At 36.4% G+C, this 19,979-nt stretch overlaps 4 protein-coding genes across 15 annotated transcripts in view; 2 read left to right on the plus strand and 2 right to left on the minus strand.

Moving 5' to 3' along the window:
- Positions 1–1,751: 1,751 nt before the first annotated feature.
- Positions 1,752–4,839, plus strand: LOC126865008 (pre-mRNA-splicing factor 38B). Of its 4 annotated transcripts, none has more exons than XM_050617018.1 (6): positions 1,752–2,161; positions 2,362–2,645; positions 3,038–3,201; positions 3,290–3,688; positions 4,275–4,505; positions 4,573–4,839. In XM_050617018.1, exons 1-6 carry the CDS (start codon positions 2,131–2,133, stop codon positions 4,637–4,639), a joined length of 1,176 nt encoding a protein of 391 aa, XP_050472975.1. In that variant the 5' UTR covers positions 1,752–2,130; the 3' UTR covers positions 4,640–4,839. The 4 variants fall into 4 exon arrangements, with proteins under 4 accessions (XP_050472975.1, XP_050472979.1, XP_050472978.1 ...); XM_050617022.1 differs by having other exon boundaries at positions 1,765–2,161; positions 4,275–4,509; XM_050617021.1 differs by having other exon boundaries at positions 1,777–2,161; positions 3,050–3,201.
- Positions 4,840–4,995: 156 nt separating this feature from the next.
- LOC126865007 (glycosaminoglycan xylosylkinase) lies at positions 4,996–8,419 on the plus strand. 3 transcript variants are annotated; one of them, XR_007689425.1, is made up of 7 exons: positions 4,996–5,229; positions 5,645–6,016; positions 6,104–6,404; positions 6,503–6,771; positions 6,859–7,085; positions 7,192–7,659; positions 7,732–8,419. XR_007689425.1 is itself a non-coding variant. In XM_050617017.1 (7 exons), the coding sequence occupies exons 3-7, from the start codon at positions 5,645–5,647 to the stop codon at positions 7,418–7,420; spliced, it is 1,398 nt and encodes a 465-aa protein (XP_050472974.1). In that variant the 5' UTR covers positions 4,996–5,229; positions 5,496–5,535; the 3' UTR covers positions 7,421–7,703. The 3 variants fall into 3 exon arrangements, 2 of the variants coding, with proteins under 2 accessions (XP_050472974.1, XP_050472973.1); XM_050617017.1 differs by lacking the exon at positions 7,732–8,419 and adding an exon at positions 5,496–5,535 and having other exon boundaries at positions 7,192–7,703; XM_050617016.1 differs by lacking the exon at positions 7,732–8,419 and having other exon boundaries at positions 7,192–7,703.
- Positions 7,813–19,979, minus strand: part of LOC126865001 (protein sickie) — a 192,863-nt gene continuing 180,696 nt past the window's right edge. For all 7 annotated transcript variants that reach the window (XM_050616998.1, XM_050616996.1, XM_050616995.1 and 4 more), the window contains 7 exons: positions 14,105–14,188; positions 11,652–12,293; positions 11,032–11,567; positions 10,388–10,918; positions 10,082–10,284; positions 9,631–9,998; positions 7,813–9,472 (listed from right to left, as the gene is read on the minus strand). In XM_050616998.1, coding sequence (XP_050472955.1) covers positions 9,314–9,472; positions 9,631–9,998; positions 10,082–10,284; positions 10,388–10,918; positions 11,032–11,567; positions 11,652–12,293; positions 14,105–14,188 — 2,523 coding nt within the window. In that variant the 3' untranslated portion in view covers positions 7,813–9,313. The remainder of the gene's footprint in view (positions 9,473–9,630; positions 9,999–10,081; positions 10,285–10,387; positions 10,919–11,031; positions 11,568–11,651; positions 12,294–14,104; positions 14,189–19,979) is intronic.
- On the minus strand, positions 12,842–13,912 carry LOC126865011 (uncharacterized). The gene is made up of 2 exons (XM_050617026.1): positions 13,663–13,912; positions 12,842–13,572 (listed from the first exon to the last, which is right to left on the minus strand). The coding sequence occupies exons 1-2, from the start codon at positions 13,745–13,747 to the stop codon at positions 12,965–12,967; spliced, it is 693 nt and encodes a 230-aa protein (XP_050472983.1). The 5' UTR covers positions 13,748–13,912; the 3' UTR covers positions 12,842–12,964.

The raw sequence follows: 19,979 nt of genomic DNA on the forward strand, positions 1-19,979 counted from the left end.
TTGCGTATTTTAAATAAGAAGGAAAATTCAAAATTTTTGTTTAAAAATATAACTTTATTCAATTAGATATTGTCCGTTTTTATCGATGACCTTTTGCCATCTTTCAGGCAGTTTCATAATTCCATCTTCATAAAACTTCTGATCTTTGCCAGCAAAAAACTGAATTAAATGTGATTTTACATCATCAGCGTCATTAAAAATTGTACTATTTAAGGAGTTCTGCATGGAATGAAATAAATGGTAATCTGAAGGTGCAAGGTCAGGGCTATTTGGTGGATGTGACAACACATCCCAACCTAGTTCCAATAATTTACGAGCGACCAAAGATGTGTAGAGGTTTGCATTATCATGCTGGAAAATGACACCCTTACAATTTGCCAATTCTGGCCGCATTTTTTGAACTGCATCGCTTAGTTTGACAAGTTGTTGAACGTACTCGTTTGAATTAATCGTTTGATTTCTTGGTAAAAGTTCAAAGTACAGAATTCCTTTATAATCCCACCAAACTGACAGCATAATCTTTTCTTGGTGAATCTCAGCTTCTGGTGTCGCCTGGGCTGTATAAACTATCCACTTTTCGTCGCCAGTAATCAGTCGTTTCAGAAATGGATCAATTTCGTTGCGTCTCAGAAGTGAATCGCAGATGCTAATGCGTTGCATCAAATGAATTTCCTTAAGCTGATGAGGGACCGATAAATCGAGTTTCTTGACATGGCCAAGCTGTTTTAATTTTTTTTGAATGCATGTATGCGATACATTGAGCTTCTCTGCAATCTCACGCGTTGTACTATGACGATCTGAATCGATAATAGCCTTAATATGGCTCTCATCAACTTCAACTGGGCGGCCAGATCGTTGAGCATTTTTCACTGAAAAATCACCAGAACGAAATTTGGCAAACCAATTTTGACACTGCCTTTCTTTCAAAGCTTCATTCCCATATACGGCACATAACTTTTTATGTGCTTGCGATGCATTCTTGCCTTTTCGGAAATAATACAATAAAATATGTCTGAAATGCACGTCTTGTTCCTTCATTTTTAAATTGACATAAAAACGAAACTAAATAACCAATCGATACAATTTTTTTACTAAATTAAAGGTGGAAGTCCAAACAACAAGAAAACAATATAGGTTAGGTGCTTTGAAGCATTGACAAAACAAAAGAATGTGCTAAGACCACCTATTGACAAAATCCGCAATCACTTAGTTGCCAATCCAATATTATCATGCTAAATTAAATATAATTTTTAATGAAATATATTTTCAATGAAAAAGTATATCATGAACAAATCTAAAACATGTTATTTATTAAATTTATTAAAATATTAATTTTGAATTTGTAAATATTGCCTAGTATGTGGCCTGTATTACCGTATTCTAGTAACAATATGTTTTCTAGGGAAAGTGTTACTCTTTTGTTATCGCATTTCAAATATAACATGTAATCTTTAGATCACACGTTCGTTTTTTATATTAAAAGAAGTTTAGAAAATACGTATATTAAGTACAAACTAAATGTAGTTTATTGTATTTTTGTAATAGAGGGTTACAAAATAATTTAATTATAAATATTGTGTTTGAAGATTCCGATGTTCCTTGTGTAATTTCACGTGTAGTTTAAAACACGCGATCATGGTTTAAAATATTGAAATATCATTCGCAATAGGTACATATAATATCTATTTTATCACAATGTCCATTCATTAAGATCTACAAAAATTATTATATGATTACATTTCAGTCATTTTTTATGACGATCTACTCAGAGACTGAAGAACCAACAAAGGACAATTTGGTTACTTAAATTACTTGTGTAATTATAAATGAGAATAATACCATGCGAATGAAACCGGATGTTTTGTAGGCCATTTTGTAGGCATGCGCATTACAGTACTGTATCTTTTTTTTCGCTTCCCGTTGACGTCAGTTTTTCATATACTTGCAGAAAAAAGCGTTATGCGAGTTTTTAAAACTTGTATTTAATTATTTTCAACATATAAAAACATTTATTCTTTGTTGTATTTATGAACTTTGTAAACCTTTTGTGAAACGTAACGTGGTGTGTGGTTGTATGGTGAATTTGTTCTATTCAGTTCATTGTAAGACTTGTAAGTTTACGAAACAAACATGCAAGTGCAAGAGGCGGAAGGAGCTGATGGTAAGCAAATATATATTGTATTTTTGTGTTCTTTTTTTAATTCCTTATTTTTATAATGTTTGACGAAGAGACAAGGTATTTTGTGGCCCGTTCTGATCATTACGATACACTTAACCTCTATTCCACCAGTATCTATGTATGTTGATTACTATTACTATTACGTGATTCGGCAGATACATAAATGAAACACTTGTACATAGGTTCACCATGGAACAATTCCAGTGGTTGCGATGAAGAACGTCGTCCAACTCAAAAGGAGGGTAAAAAATCGAATATATTACCTCTATGGGGAAATGAAAGAACTATGAATTTAAATCCACTAATTTTAACCAATATACAATCGTCACATTATTTTAAAGTGAATTTATATGAACTGAAAACATACCATGAGGTTATCGATGAAATTTACTATAAGGTGTCTCATTTGGAACCATGGGAGAAAGGAAGCAGAAAAACAGCAGGGCAGACTGGCATGTGTGGAGGTGTGAGTATGTTTTCTTGTACATCGTTCATTTTTAATTGTTATTTATTGACATAAAACTGGCAATCATAGAGATATTACCGTGTGTATAGAAACAGTCCAAATTTATAGCACTTTAAAGGACCTGGATGTTCTATGAAATGAGAACTGCTATTAAAAACAAAGAAGGTGGAAGTAATTAGAGTAAATCATTCAAAGTGAAAGTTCTAAATGTTTTAGACTTTCACTGCTATTAAATAATCAGGCATCAGTATCAAAATATTGGGCTGGAATGCAAACATTGAGCAGGCAGTCTCACTTAATACCACAGTTAATTGCAGAGTAGCATGTTCTCGGTCAATAAATTATAATATAATATGAATGTGATTGATTGACATAGGGGGGTGTAAATTTAGCGGTTCATGCAGGTCCGAGGAGTCGGTGCTGGTGGAATTGTCTCAACGGCTTATTGTCTACTATATAAACTCTTCACCTTGAGGTTAACACGGAAACAATTAAATGGTCTTATCAATCACCTTGATTCACCATATATTCGGGCATTAGGATTTATGTATATTAGGTAAGAATATTATGATATTAGATTTTACTTTAAAGAAATGTTCTAATAATTTGATGTATTGTACATATATTATTATTGGTGTTAACAGATATACACAACCACCTGCAGATTTATTTAGTTGGTATAGTGATTACTTAGAAGATGAAGATGAGTTAGATGTAAAAGCTGGTGGAGGACAAGTAATGAAGATGGGTGATATTCTCAAACAATTTCTTACTAAATTAGAATGGTTTTCAACGTTATTTCCAAGAATACCAGTGCCTATACAAAAAGAACTCGAACATCGATTAGCAGAAAGGTTTCCACAACAATCTATGAATGCCCGAAATGCAAAGCCACCTATTACCCTAAATAGTCATGGAAAATATAGTAATAGCAGTAGTAGGAAAGATAACGGCAATCTCACCTCACGGAATCAACCACGGCATATACCAGATAGCGAAGCTCAGTGGGGTGAGGCTGAAAGAACAAGTCACTGGCGAGCCAGGTGCGTCTACGTGGTATGAATACAATCACGTTACTAATTTGTATAAGGTTAATAATATTCTATGAACTTGTTAGGAAAATTGGGTGAAGATTAAAGACGTACCATCTCCTGGAAAATACTCTTGATCTCAGTGTATCATCATTCAGTTTTCTTTAGTACATGTGTATGTTCTTATTTGATTCTTGTACAGTTATTCGCTGGCTTTATAAATTTAGTGCAATGAACTTGTTTTTATACTTATATGTGCTATTTAGATTCTGAATATTGAATTTACTGAATTTCTTTGCAAGAGCAACATTCATAAGTTACATAATTTCGAATTTTTTAGAAGTCATCTCGATATTCATTATCTCAATAACTGTACACTAATCTTTTTATATTGGATATCAAGGAATGCAAGATTTTTAAATATCTATCAACACTAAAGTCTACACAAATATGTAATATCGAGGTGTTTAAGATGAATAATTTCTTGGTATCTTCCATTGTAAATAAGTGCAACATATGTATGCACTTGTACAGGTTGATATTTTAAAAACGTTATTCGTTATTCCGCATTACTTCCCTTTGAATAATGTTTTTCTAGATCTGATGAAGACCGCAAGGACAAATACAGAGACCGGGATCGTGAGCGAGATCGTATAAGGGAAAGAGAACGAGAACGTGTCCGAGAAAGAGATCGAGAAAGGGATCGACATTGCAAACGATCAAACAGCCGTGATCGAAGTCGGAGACAAAGAGAACATAGAAGTCGTAGCAGAGACAGATCACATAGAGATAGAAGTAAAGATCGTTATCGTGATAAAGATCGTCATAGGCAGGTATATGTGCTTTTTTTAAAATATATTTTTGATTATAGACTTCTAATTGCTTGTTAATTACAGAAGAGGATCACCCTATGATTATGCAACAGAACTTGCTCGAGAAAGAGAAAGACAACGAAGAGAATAAAAATATACTCTGGAATGTATATATCGACATAAATGTTTGTACGAGTGTGACTATAGAAATGAAAACGATTTAGAGCCGAGCCATGCGAACACCACCGCGTTTTGAACGGATTACTTCATTTGAAGTATAGCCTAAATTTAATTCGATTATATTCACCGTGTAGTTTACATGTTTTTATAAAATAAATCCAAGATTATAACTATTGTTTTACAATTCCTTATCCTGCATATGTAATATAATTTTTTCGTAAATGTATATACGAACGTATATGTATATAATTACAGAAAATGTTTCAAATGGATTTCTTCTTAATATATGTGTAATGTAACAAATTGTATTTATGTTTCCAAAATTAAAGAATGCTATAAAATCGATATTTTTTATTATCTTTTAAATTAATGTTCATTCACAACAATTTCTGATACTAATACAGTGCTTTACGGCGCGTGAGTACTTTGGTTTGAAGTTAAAAATGGCGACGCATACTTGCCGTCCCATCATAGTTGGATGCGACTAAGCAGAGGTTTCATCAAAACATGAAGGAAATATTTATTATCAGGTGACAGCAACTGCGTGGCCAATTTTCAAAGGTGATATAAATAGATGTTTTTCTTTACAAAACAGCTTTTCAGTATTCTTTGAATTCAATTCGTAACTCATATATGTACAGCTTCGTTAAAACTGTGTCGTTATGTTACATGTTACAGTATTTTAACACTTGTTTCATAGAATCTCTTAGATAAAATCGTTACATTTGATTTAGAAAATTGATTTTTGTATTATCGATATTAATCAGTTTAGTCTTCACAGACTCCTTTTAGTACATACATGCATTAAAATGTTTATTATATGTTAGGAAATTATATTGAAAAAGAATTCACAAGAACAAAAATGGCGTAAGTATAGATTGATCTTCAAGCCATATAGTCGCCCTGTTATAATATTCAAGTAAACCTGTAGTGCGCCATCTATGTTACGTTTATTCAATTGACATTTTGTTCACAGATGATTGGCCGACGCTGTGCTCTCATCGCTTTGGGCGGTCTTTTGATTCTTGTCCTTAGCGTCAATGTATATTTTATTCGAATGATTGTAGAGAGCTCGTCGCACAAAACTTCTTCTAAAGGCATGCCTATTTCGCAATTAAAGCCGGAACAGGAACAGTTAATATCTCAAGCGGAACAAAATTTACAAGTTTCGCAAAAATCAGTTGCGAAAGATATGATAAAAAAGATTAAAGAGGAGATACAGTTATTACCGTCAAGATATTTTAAGCAAAATACTAGCTATGTAATAGTATTGGAAAGATTATTTACTGAATTAAGGATAATGCCTAATGCTGTTCAAAAAAATATATGGAGTATACCTAACAATAATGTTAGTATTGTATCGAGATGTGTCTAGAACGAATAATATAAAATATCTTTTTTATTGTAAATTATTTTTAATAATTGATATTTTTAGTGGCCTGATGCCCATCAGTTAATACCACCGGTTGCGCCTGAATTAGGAACAATTTTAGATATCTTGCGTAAATCAAAAGTGATGCGTGCAGATAACGCACCACTTGGTACGCAATTGAAATTGATGCTAACTTTAGAACACGGAACGAAGGCGATGTTCAAGCCTCAATGGTATTCTAGGGACGCTATTATTCGAGGACCTGTTTATCATGGAAAAGATCGACACAATGCCGAAGTAGTAGCGTTCTATTTATCTTCCTTACTGGCCTTAAGAAGAGTGCCACTTACTGTTATAAGAAAACGTATATTTCTATAGAAATTCTAGTAAAAATTTATATATATATAATTTTATATAGATTGCGTGCAAAAAATTTTAGTATTTTGTATTAAATCTTTTTAGTTGACTTAAGGAATGAAATTCGGCCTCGTGCAACGCCTGAACTTTATGCTACTATGTATCAAGATGGTAATGATACTTGTTTGTATGGTGTTTGTCATTATTGCTCTCCCGTGGATCCAGTGTGTGGAGTAGGAGATATTTTAGAAGGTGCTTTAATTTCTTGGTTACCACGATATCTAAGACTTGTAAAACATCGTCATCCATGGCAAAGGACATATAAAAAAAACAAGCTTGCAGCATGGGAAACAGATGATAACTATTGTGAAAAAGTAAGTCTATTAGATAAACGTATGCAACAAGTCTATTTTTCTCTTTCTTTTTTCTCGATAATAACATGGAAATATTCGATTTTTTAGGTGAAAGACACTAAAGCATATTCTCCGCAATCGTCGAGCAGGCTTTTAGATTTAGTAGATACTGCGATTTTTGACTTTTTGATGGATAATGGTGATCGCCATCATTACGAATTAGCACAGAATAATTTTCATAATCCAGCTGTGTTGTTAATTGATAATGGGAAAAGTCTTGGAAATCCTGATATAGATCATTTTGATATTTTAGCACCTTTGTATCAGTGTTGTATGTGCGTATTTATATATGTATTAATCTTGTTTATTTATAATAAAAAGTGCAATGTCTTCATTAAAGTTCTAAGTTTTTCAGAATTATTAACTCTACTTTCATTTTAGGATTCACAAAACTACATGGGATCGTTTGAAATTATTTAGTGGTGGTACATTAAGCATAGCTCTTGCAAGACTTGCTGCTCATGAATCCGTAATGGCTGGTGTTCAACCCCTTATTACAGAAGCTCATTTAAGTGCCATGGATAGAAGACTACTTACTATTTATGCAGTTGTAGAATATTGTTTGAAAAATAAGAAGTATGCTTCCAACGTTATTTTAGACCATCGGTAGCCTATATATATATATATATATATATATGTATATATTTTATCCAATATTTAGTATGAACTTTAATGCTTAAGATGTTAGGAACACATTCATATTTTATAAATGATATAGGTGCAAACAATACTTTTTTAATGTCATTCCAGTAAAGTTCGTTGAAATTTAAGACTTAGTAAAATATTGCTGGATTATTTATATTTACTACTTAATACTCTTATTACTTCATATTTATGCACAAGTACAGTGTATGTATATCTTTGATCTAAATAAAACAGCTTTGCCTATGTAATTTCATTCAATTTATCATTAATACCTAGGTAAAGGATTGTACATACGATTACCGTACAATGTGGAAGATGAAGTTGGTTAAAAAGAACGGTCGAATTAATCCAACCATATGAAGTTTAGTGTGATTTATTTGATGACACAATAATTATCGTTATTTGGATAAAGGTCCAGTGCAGCGTCGTACAGCGTATAAATACGGTACAAACGTAAAAAACCTGTAAATGTGACTGTATAATTATTACATGCACATCGTATTCATGGACATTGTGATACTGATCAAAATCTGAAATCGACTTCAAGGTTTATCAAACATGTACACTATGTATATTCGGCGTAGCCTGTGCTATTTTCTGTTATTTTGGCTTCTGGCAGTTGGTACGTTGCAATCTGATAAATTGCACATAAAGCATTCAATTCCTTTGCTTTCCGTCTCTTTTTTCTTTTATACACTTTACACGCCATAACCAAAATTGATCTTGCAGGCTACTATGGGACTTCGAATCAAATTTGCATCTAGCGTCATCGTACATTCCATTCGTATTTTGTATTTACAATGTTACATGACCAGAATATTACTCACGTATCTTACTGGCTAATTATAAACTTTATTCGTAACATAAATTTAGCGCCATCATCGTTAGGTTGTGTGTATATATATAATATATTATATTAACATTTTTTAATTAAATAGAGATTTCGTAGCAAAGTATGTATAAATAGACTATTTTTGCACGCACACCCATCAGTACATACTCACTTCGAACTGCGCTGTATTTCTGAAGGCGAAACAATACTCTGTTGAGCGGTCCGTCCATGAGATCCGTATATCGAATACGATAAGCTATTACCTGAAAGTAGTGGACGTGAGGAATGGTGGTTCCTCGATCCTAAATCTTGGCTCAGTTCGAAGCCCTTTATTTTTACGCCCTATGATAATACTGTTGTATATTCCATCCAAATTTCTCGAGTAGATTCGCGTTAAGCTACACTTAATCGTATTTGATTTGATCATAGAAATGTATCTGTTTAAAATAGACTCGTACTTCCGTAACGGCAGCGTAGATTATTGCATCGCGTGACGACGTATGCGTTCATACGTCGGTATATTCAAAGAACATAGAAGTATCGCTTGCTTGTCTCTTACTTATTTAATTACATATCACACCGAAGTGCATGACGCACATAAAGATCTAGAATAAATATAGGCCAGCTGTAGGCATTGAAAAATTTTTCTCGACATTTTTAATTTCATTTGTAATGCACATTGTCGCCTCGTGTAAAAGCAAATGGAAGGACATGTTTTATAAAGAGTATCATATCACACACTGCTGAAAATACCTTAGTCCTCGCTTATAGCTCGATCGTTTAACATTTGATATTTTTTTGTCGTAAAAAGTTAGAAAGAGAAGATTTATATCCTAAAGGTATTCAAAATTTATTTTTGATTCTTTTCCTTCTTTTTTTTTCATTTCAAATTTTCGTATGCATTTATTCTCATACGGCCAAATAGGTATAAATTGTTATTCTTCAAACTGAATATTACAAACTGGCCTGATGCACGATTATATTCAGAAGTTGTGTTTCATTTTCATTAATGAGAGCAGAATTGAATTAAAGTGCTGATTCTACGCCTCTCGACGAAGATGTCGATGAACTTAAATCTTCGGACTGTCGAGTGTGCGACGAGTCAAGGGAGGTAACCGAGTCACTGTCGTTGCTATGAGGACTCGAATAATTGGCTGCTTCCTGTAACCTCATCAACATATTCAGCTGTAACAAAGAGAAATTTTAATTAATTATCATATCACGAGATTCAGGAAGCGCTAAACATAATATTCAATGAACTTAATAAATAAGTAGAACTTTTAATACTGATTTCCATGTTGTATCATTCAAGAGTTAAATTTATTAAAAGTGAAGATACTAACTAGTGGATCTCCTTCTGTATCGCTATGTGTGCTACCAAGGCTTTTCACACTAGATGCGCCGACTCCGGAAGTGTGTCCAGACGTAACAACATCGTAGCCAACGTCCTCAGGCCGTAAACGAAGAAGAGCATCGCTACCACCGTGTACCGCGTGCGTAGAAATCCAGGGATAACTCGATGTGATAAATTGAGCCGGGTCTTCCCAGGATGAATCTCCATTTCCATTTCCACTCACGCGTCTACCGTAAAGTGTTAAACCTTCTCTGACTGCTTCTACCAGATAAGGTACTACAGAGTAGTTCCATAAGTCCGTAAACCATACTTGAGAACCCGTTACTTCCATCGGACAGGACAGAAATAGTCGCGGTCCTAGAAGTTATACGTTTAATTTCATATGTCTATGATGAAGCCGATATTACTGAACTGAGTATAAATATTGTTAATGATCTTACCTATTGTCACATCGGAACTGCTATGGGTTTCTAGGAACTTGTTGAGATGTAGCCACACCCGGGGCAACCATTCGACAACTGCTGCCATTTCTGCGTTTCTAGTTCCGCCGCACTCACGCAACTCGTGTTCCAACAGCTTCCGCCTGAGATAACGTCCTAAGAATCCCTTAACTGGTTCCATGTGATTAGCGCAAAGCACCCACCTGAAAATAAGATATTCGTTGCAGAAAAAAAAGAAGCGCTAATAAAAATATACGACAAGTGGGTTGTCTCTCGTTAAAGGGTAAGTTAGATGATAAGATGTACCTAAAATTGTGATGTAACTGAAGATTCGTGGTACTACAAGTGGCCTGACTCATGGTGCCAATAATAGCTGGACAAGATGAATGTCTAGTACCAAGCAGGCCACTAAATAATTCTCCTAAAGATGCGGCGTGTTGCAAGTTCTCGAGGATGATTACCCTTGGTAGTTCGTCAGCTGCGTTTGAATCACATCTTTCGGCGATATGCGCGAGATATTGCCTGAGTTCTTTGCTGGACTTGTGGTCCACATTGAACGTGGCTACCGCCGTGGCATCCTTTGTATCGTTATCGGCATCGACCAACGCATGAGCTAATTTTCCAGCTAAATAACTCTTGCCGGTACCACTGGGTCCGCACAGAATGACTCTACGATGTTCAGTTAGCAGAGATATCAATCGCTGCACAATGGACCGTGGTATGAGAGTATCCACAGCCAGCCATGAGTAACCGGAAAGCACCAGATAAATGGTTTTCACGTGGCCGATCAAGTAACCGCAAGGAAGTAACTCTGGATGCTGGGAATCCGTGGTACACCTATATCAGAAGATATTACAAAAATATACGTGTAAGTGTTTCGGGATATTTTTATAAAATAAAATATCAGTATACACATCGGTAAGAAAAAATAGTTATTATAATACACATACCTAGAAGCTTCTCCAAGGTGATAAGCAGCGACGCATTCGACTCCCAGACCCAAGTTTGTCACAGGATCGACTCTCGAAACGTACTCCTTGAAGCATCGCCTTACAGTAGAATCAAGGGAGTCCCATGTAGTTTTGTTGCTGATGCAAACGCTCGCGATAATACAATGAGGAGGTTCACCGATGCTGCCATCCGACGTGCTTCCAGTTACGAGATTATAGTTGAAATTTTTCTCGCTACCTAGATAAATGGCAACGTTAATCCTTTTCCCATCCGTATCTTGTTCCAAAGTTGGTTCTCCTGTAGTTGAGGTGGTTGATGGGACTACTGGGTGTTCCGGTACATTTAAATCTTCTAACTGGTCTGCCGTCGTACTGGTATCGCCATTCGAAAGCGCAGCAACAGTGGAAGCTACTTCTGTCATGCTGAAACGTCTGTCTGGATCGCTAGGCAGTGACGACTGGGAGGATGTTAAGGATTTTGACGTTACTAATCTCTGCAGACGCTCGTTGTTTTGCTTCAGATTAAGCATTTCGTTCTGTAAAGAAAATTTGATTCTTTCATGTCGTACAAGAAAGTTGAAAATCTAAGAATTTTTCCACAAGATTAAAAATATTTTTACCCTCATCTTGATAACAGTGTCTTTCAACGATTCCAGTTGATGCGCCGATGACAGAGCCTCGAGTCTAATATCTGTTAACACAAGATCCTTTTCCCTGAGCTGTTTCTTCAGTTCCACCACGTCTTCGTCCTCTTTTTTATACAAGGCCGAACTGCTTTTGCTTCCGGTCAATGGATTCTCCACTTCGGGTGATTTCTGTCCGTTACTTCGAGTACCTTGAGCTCGGGAAGAGTCGTGTTTGGAGGCGCTCGGCAATCTAGGGCTGTTCGGTGCGCTCAGGTCTCCGCTAGCGCTCTCCTTGCAATCTTCGGCGTCGGAAACGGAGCCATGCCTGTTCTTCCGTGATCTCGAGAAAGCCTTTGAAAACGAGCTACGAAGCCAACCTTTCTTCTTGTGATGGCTGCTGGCCGAACAGGCGCTGCTCAACGAGTTCAACGAAGTGACACTATCCGCGGACAACTGTCTCGCCATCGAAGCACCCTGATGGTTGCTGTTACCAGTGCAGCCTGTCGTCCCAGAATCGGAATCGCCGAGGGTGTGACGGCGACCGTTGTTCGCGGGTGGTCCGTTGTTTAAACCAGCTTCCGCGCTTTGCTTGCGAAGCCTTTCGATAGTTTCTCTTAATTCTTGAAGTTCGGAATCCTGAAATTAACAAGTAAATTGTAGTAATATTGCTTTTTCTTTTCTCGACCGCAGATCGCAGATTTTATCTGGTGATTTGCAAAGAATGCCGGTACGCTTGTACAAGTTAAGAAAGTTTCGAGTAAATACGCGCGTCACGAGTGACTGTGCGATTCGTGATATATTGTTACACCGAAAGATTTATGAACATATAGAAACGATATTAGAGAAAGGAGCATAAAAAAAAGAAACTTTCCTTTTCTTCCATATAACTGTACGAAGCTGTGATAGTATTACGCATGCAGTTTGTCTTCATATTTTATTTCTATCTTTCAACAACACGAATGCAAGTTGTACTACGACGGTAGCTACGCGATTTAATGAATAATTGTATCGCTATCTGAAAAAAATATAAGAAATAATCCTTATACCGACGATCATACCAGCGTGCTTTGTACAGTAAAATGCATCTTGCACTTGACAGCATAATTAGTCGAATAAAACATCTAAATTTGTATCTATTTCACAACTCGTTACTTAATTTCACTTCGGACTCTAACCTTTGGTTTACAGTAAATTACGAGATTTTCTTCAAACTTCATCGTATATCTCCTAGTAACTACATCGACTTATTTGCGCATTCGTTAGTAAAGCATGGAAATTTCTCAGATGATAGAACAAACAGAGTAGTTTTATTTTCCGTAGAAGTCGCTTCCGTGAAAGGGGCAAGGCTCTCGGCTGTGACAGCAGGCACAGTTATCCGAATGACTGACCACGGAGTCGCTGCTCCACGATTCAGCCATGCTGAACAATTGTTTTGTGGATTTTGAGCTCGATTCTTTCCTAAGTTTGTCTGGCTTGTTTCCCTGGGAGGTCGACGATTTTTTTCTCAGTTTACCGCCGATTGTCGATTTACGGCCGGATGTGCGTATCGTGGTCGGACTTGAATTCGCTGGGGTACCGGAGTCCCTTGGAGTATCCGGATGAAATTTTGGTCGCGCTTTCGTCCTGTTCGAAATATTTTTCAGCCCTCGTTCCAATTTCGCGTGTAAAATACTCAGCGTTTCTAACGTAGCGGTTCGTTGAGCCTTTTGTTCTTGCTTTAAATCCGGTAGCTTCTTCGACGTTTTTACGTCCATATTTCGATGACGCTTAACGTCTTTCTTGAGTTTGCTATCGTCGTTCGATCTTTTTCTAGTGGACTTGGGGCTGGATAGGCGAGCGGGGCCTTTAAACGAGGTCGAATTTGATTTAAAGCTGTCGGAATCTGGAACTCGAAGACCGAGAGCCTTTGCGTCTTCTGCAGGGATGGGAATCATGGTGAGACCGTTTAATAGCTTAACCTTATTATCAGGGTAAGAGGATAATAATTGCATGATTTTCAAGTCACCTGGGCGATTTAATCTTTGATTTGGAGGCGATTTTGGAAACAGCGAGCGATTAATCGTTTGGTCGAGGTTTCGATTTGCGTGCATCTTAACAATTTGAAATAAGATGCCAGGTTTTCGAGAAATCGTAACTACGAAGGTTAGCTTATAAATAGGGGAAAGGTATAGGGAGATGATCGTTCATTTCTGTCGTATGTGATTCATGGCATCTTTGTATATGGAAAATCAATGGTTCAAGGTGGAAATGTTCATCCCTTTAAATTTCGTGCTATCGTTGCACCGTTAGAAACTTCATATTTGAATAGCGATCCTTTACGATGAAACTTCTATTTGAAGTACAAATTTAGTCGATAGAATTCGATGTGATATTGTTTTTATATCGGTGATTTTATATGCTCGTTTAGAAAGTGTTGAAAACTATTAGGTCGGTAATAGAGCGCTTACTTTCTTTTCCGCCGTTGCAGTAAGTTGTTGTAAACGTTGTGTCATGTTGGACAAAGATTGCTCGAACGCGGACACTACATGAGCCTGTAACAGAAAAATTCACAGGGTAATGAGAAACAGCGAACGTTACTCGTAAAAATGATTATAAAGCGTATCGAATAAAATCGAGCGTGCTTAAAAAATAACGATGACAGATAAAATAATATTCATCTCGTTTATCTTCTATCCTAAAACGTTTGAAGAGATCAGCGAAATAATCAGACAAGAGCATCCTATGAATCTTCTACGTCCTAATAATTTTATCAGGAAGCTTTTGAAACAGAACATGGGACTCGGATAACGAGTCGAGTGTTACAGCCGGGCAGCTATTTCCCACCTATCGATCTCGGTCATCTAATTTTCCTTCCTGTGCTCAATAGCGAGACGATAATTCATATTTTTTTTTTACTTCCGTCGAGTGGCCATGCGTAGCAAGTAGCCACAATAAAAACTGATTTTCATAAAGATAGAAAGCGACGAAAATTCTACGCTTGCGGTAAAATGATCCTCTCGGCTGTAAATATGTCTGGATACGAAGAAGGTTTCTGATTTCTTTAGCTCTCGTGTATCGATAAAGTGTTCGTAGTTTCGAAAGAATGGCTTGGACATAATTTAACCTTTTTCATTTGCTTCGACATAATTATTTGACTCGTGCAATTTTTTTATCAACAGGGTATATACCAAACGTAATTAAGATTACGCTATCGCTTGGAAAGCAATTAGATTTCTTTTTATCTATGACACAGAGAAACGTCATATCCTATCACGATTTCCTTCCCGCAGTTATTTATTCCAGTCTATCAAGTACCCTTGGTAAAGTAACATGGTCGGATGAGCGTCCAACCACGTATCCAAGACGTAGGCGAGCTGACCCACAATGCGACCTACACGTTGCTCTTTCAATTTTTCTGGACGCTTTTCGTAAGAAGAATGGGAATAATAATGAAGGAAAGAGAATACACGGGGAAGGAGAAAATTCCATGTATCCGGTGTCTGGATAAACAAACATCAGAACGTATACATCACACGGTCATCTTCTACTCCACGGGGTGCTCTTATTGTGGTCACCAACTGTTTCATACTCACTTATTTCAAAGGATAAATAATCGTTTGAAAGATCTCACGTGTCTATAGAAATACAGATACAACTATAAAATGTGAATTTGTTATTTTACAAACTCATTTTCAAACCTAAATGACTTTGATATTTTCATAAGTATCTTTCTTCCAAGCATTACGAGTATTACAAATAATAAGCGTTAGAAATATTACGAGTTAATTCATTGTAGGACGACATAAGATAAAACGTGAACTTCGAAATATTGTAAACGTGATTCTCACGATGTAACCGAGAAATTTCGACGAGAAACTACGAAGAGGAAACGAGAAGAAAGAAGGGTAAAGGACGCGTGGATGAGCAACATTTCTACGCGTAATACCAGAGAAATTATTCCGCCTGTAAAGCGGCAACACGGTAATTTTCTCGGACCTATCTCAGGACTCCTTCATTGTCGTAGCTTTTCGCTTCATAACGTAGGATACGGAACGAGCTTTCGCGCTTGCAACGATGATTGCAGGTTGTCAGACACGCGATGTTCCCTCTTTTGTCGGAATGTCAACCTCCACTCGTATTGTTAATATTGTTCGAGTCAATGTCCAAGGTTCAGTGATTTTAAACAGTGATATCATACCGCAATTATTTATTTCTACGAACAAACATTTCTTTATCCGATGGTCTGTGATTTATCAAAGACTTTAACTTGAAAATTTCGAATTCAAGATCTTCCACAGTATGTATATATAGCTCAGAATAAGTATAGTTGTTCGGATCAGAACTGCTTCCAGTGCCGTCAGTAAAGTAAGCGTTTGCTACACAAGAACGGAAATCTCGAACGAGTTGAAGCTACTAAGAAGACCAGTAAATCCCTCGAAAGATCTTGGACGAGCATAAGTATGCGATGCGCTCCCACGCGTGACTCTAACGCGATCGCTATACTGCTTCACCTACCGCCGAATGTGTCAACCGTATCCGTAGAAATATATTTCTTTATCGTATCAGACGTATACGATATGCACGTAAGTGCAGTCCACCTACATGTCGGCTTTGCACCTTCCTCGAACATTCTGTCGAAGCGCACCTCGAACGGTTTCTTTGGGCTTCGTCGCTAAATAAATAAACGATCTTATATTGCTCGCGTCGCGTCCTGTAATACACGTTGAACACAATCGTAAATAACGTTATTATCTGTATTTTATTAATTCCCCTTAGCGTTCTATAGTTTATACAGGAAGATGCTTAACAATTTAAAAGAATTGAAACATATTAAATCGAAGACGTTAATTAAGCTTCTATACGAGTTCGTTTCAAAGTGAGTTCGAAATTCTGACCATAAATCTTCACATAAGATAGGGAAAAACTTTTATTTTTCTATCATGATATACCACATAATAATGCACCAATTAAGACGTAAATCTCAATTAACGGAGATGGTAAATATAAGAATGAAGCTAGTAATTAATCCTCGAGGAAGAAGATAATTTATAACCTTCGTGCGAATTTAATTCATAAATATTCACGCGTTGAGGTAGACATTCTACATTTAAATATTGGTCGGATTGAACGCGATACGGCTACTCTGTTTGTCATAGGTGTGTCAAACTTGAGTTTTAAATCTCGTATCTAGAAACGCAGAACAGGGACGTTGGATTAGCAGCTAGCATCTATATTAGCATGGCGTGTCAACCTCGTCGAAGATTAGTTCGTTTTGATTTCCAGGCTTAATGATCAGAGTAAAGTAACAAGTGTACCCAGTGATAACATCGTTCTTTAATTTCCTTTTCTCGCGATCGTTCAAACTCCTACGTTTAATAAACGACCCACGGACGATCGTCGATTCTGATGCATGCGACGCCTACACGTTTCAACTTATCTGCCACAGATAACTGCCATGGTCGGGCTCGCTCTCGATCGATTTGGAAAGTGTCACGTTGTTGTTGTTGTCGTTCTTCTTCTTCTTCTTCTTTCACCGAGCTGATCTTACAAATGCATACGAAAATCTCTGTATGTTATTTAATTCGTTATTAATATATCTACTATCACACAAATTCTGTATATTTTTCCTTGGGAGCAACAGATATACTACGCTGTGATATCAAACTTTTGCAAAATATTATATTGTATTTGCGTACTTCTCCCGACAAATTTTGTTGAAACTTATTTTATCCTAAGGACCAAAGTTAACGCGAAACATTTTATATTCGTAATCTCTCTTTAGTCAATTTGTATCGTTGAATTTTACTCGATTCAAATCGCAATTGCGGAAGGGAATTTCAGGAATTTGCACGATGTTTTGTTCGTCTGTGAAGATACTGCTGTTTTATGAAATTTGAAGGAATTGAGATACATATTTCATAACGTCACGATGAATTTTCTCCAATTATAGACATTCGTTTTGTATCTCCGATTCGCGTAGTTGGACCTTTGTAACGCATCTGCTATTGCTATATACTTATGGGACATTTGTAGGAAAGCTTTTACGCATTATTATTGCTCGGTCCTTAATTTAAAGAGATATATAACTACAGATTGCACGCTTTGAAGTACTTTTTGTAAGCGGCAGTAGAAATGGGTAAAAACTCTCGAGCAAATGGATACTCAGACAAGAGATGTGTGCTTCGTATAATAAAATTCACTTTGCTCGCGTCTCAGGAAGAAAAAAATAAGTACACGTTTTCTAACATCTGTAGAACGTAGCGTCTGTAGAGTGCCTAAAAAAATAGTAATTTATCGGCCTCGAAATGCTGATCGCACTTGCCTTAGTTTCCCACTGTCTCGTCTTCCTTGATATAATACACCCTGCGAAAGACCTAGTCGTAGATCATCTTTCACCGTTCTCTTTTGCGGTTTCATTTCGACTCGCTTCTACCCACGACGAATACGCCGCTCTTAATTGTACCAAATCTGCGTCCAATACTAATCTGCATCTATCGTGTAGGATTCTTCGATAAACTCGTACGATTTCCTCATAAGAGATGCTCCGTAATGGGAAAAAAAGTCAAAGTTGTGTCGAGAAACCAGTCGTGATACCGCTATCGACCACGCTTTCGAAACGAAAATTCTCTAGTGGATGATACCGTTCTATCTTTATCTCTGCTTCAGGGATGATATCTTGAAGATATCAAATACTATGTACATTAAACGCGTGGCTTGAAAATATAGACATTAAAATATGCGTTTAATTGGAACAGATTATTTCTTGCTGCGATCTATGCATCTACTTCAATTGTGAGATTTCTTTTTCATTTGCCGAGTCTAATAATGCAGTCTTTTTAAGGTGTGGGTTCACGCATATGATTCTCCATGGTATTTCATATAAGACGATTCGTATAAATCATCGTAGAGGAACAGGTTACTCTTCGCCTCGATTCGCGAATCTATTTTGATCGAAAGATAAAATTAGAAGTTTTACTTCAGTCGCGAGATTTCTTTTTCATTTGTTGAGTGTAGCGATATACATTTTTTGAATATGAATTTCTTATAATTTTCCATAAAGTATTTCGCATAAAACGATTTGCGAGAATCATCGTAGAGAAGGATTTTCGTTTCTAATAATGGCTTGGTAGGTGGCATCGAGGAAATTCTAATACGGCGAAAAGCAGCGATTAAACTGCTTTCATCCTTCCGTCGTTTTAGCTTTACCATGAATTAAACGTTGTTCTCTACAAACGCAACACAACGGAGCCGCGTGCAGAGGGTGCAGCGATGTTTCGCGCAATTCTCCGCTAATTGCACGCAAATACATGACTCACATGGAAGCGCGTTGTACGTAATTCGTAACTAGACGCGAATCATTGATATTCGAGACACGTACCCTCTACGATGCAGCATCGTTATTAACCGTGACGATACTCGACCAACGATTTCCATTGAAAACGAAAGCTATAAATACGCTTGAAATCAGCAGAATTTCCCTTTCGATCTATCTCTATTTGTGATCCATAAAACACTCGCTAAATATCTGTGCTTTTCGTTGAAAATTATATTCCAAGGACACATTTATGTGAAAACACAGCCCATCATAGATTTAATTATAGTATTGATAAGATTATGCTCGTAAAACTAATTATACGGTTGCCACATACAGGATGTTTGTAAGATCCAGTTGTACGTTTTGCAAGAGATAAAAGAGATAGAAAATTAATATGATACTATTGCGATAAGACCGATATTAATGGATAAATGTTCTTCTTGCGGCAAATGATAGTAGGAAATGACTTAATTGTTGATCATGAAACTCGTAACTTTTCCTCGTGTTTCTGTACTTTCTAATTTTGTGAAATTCTAGATACTTCGATGTTTCAACTTAATGTTTCATAAACCTGATTCTAGTTCAGTAGTTTATCTCGAACGAATACATTGAAACTAACGAAGAAATTTCAGATAAATGTGTGAATAAACTCCTTGATATATGTTTCTCTACTCGTTATTTATCGATATTATAAAAGACTCCAGTTGTATAATTTTAATTTGTCGAAGAGTCGAAAATATACCACTACACCATCCCTCTCTGTCTCGATAAAATCAAAATGTGTATAAACGACTCTGTAAATTTCAAGTTTCTTTTCAATTAATCATAAACTATGAAAGTAAAACCGGCACTTACGCATATATTACAAGGAGAACGTAATTCAGAATCCTCGCGTCATACGCAAGCGTGTACGCACTTAGGTATTCGAAAATTCTTGAATAGTTTAAACTTGACATTTGGTAATTTAAACTTTCTTCGTTCGATAAGATCGAAAGAAGAAAAGTTTCAGTTTACCTCGTGTATCGAGT

The sequence above is a fragment of the Bombus huntii genome, chromosome 4 (assembly GCF_024542735.1).
Source record: "Bombus huntii isolate Logan2020A chromosome 4, iyBomHunt1.1, whole genome shotgun sequence".
NCBI classification, from domain to species: Eukaryota; Metazoa; Arthropoda; class Insecta; order Hymenoptera; family Apidae; genus Bombus; species Bombus huntii.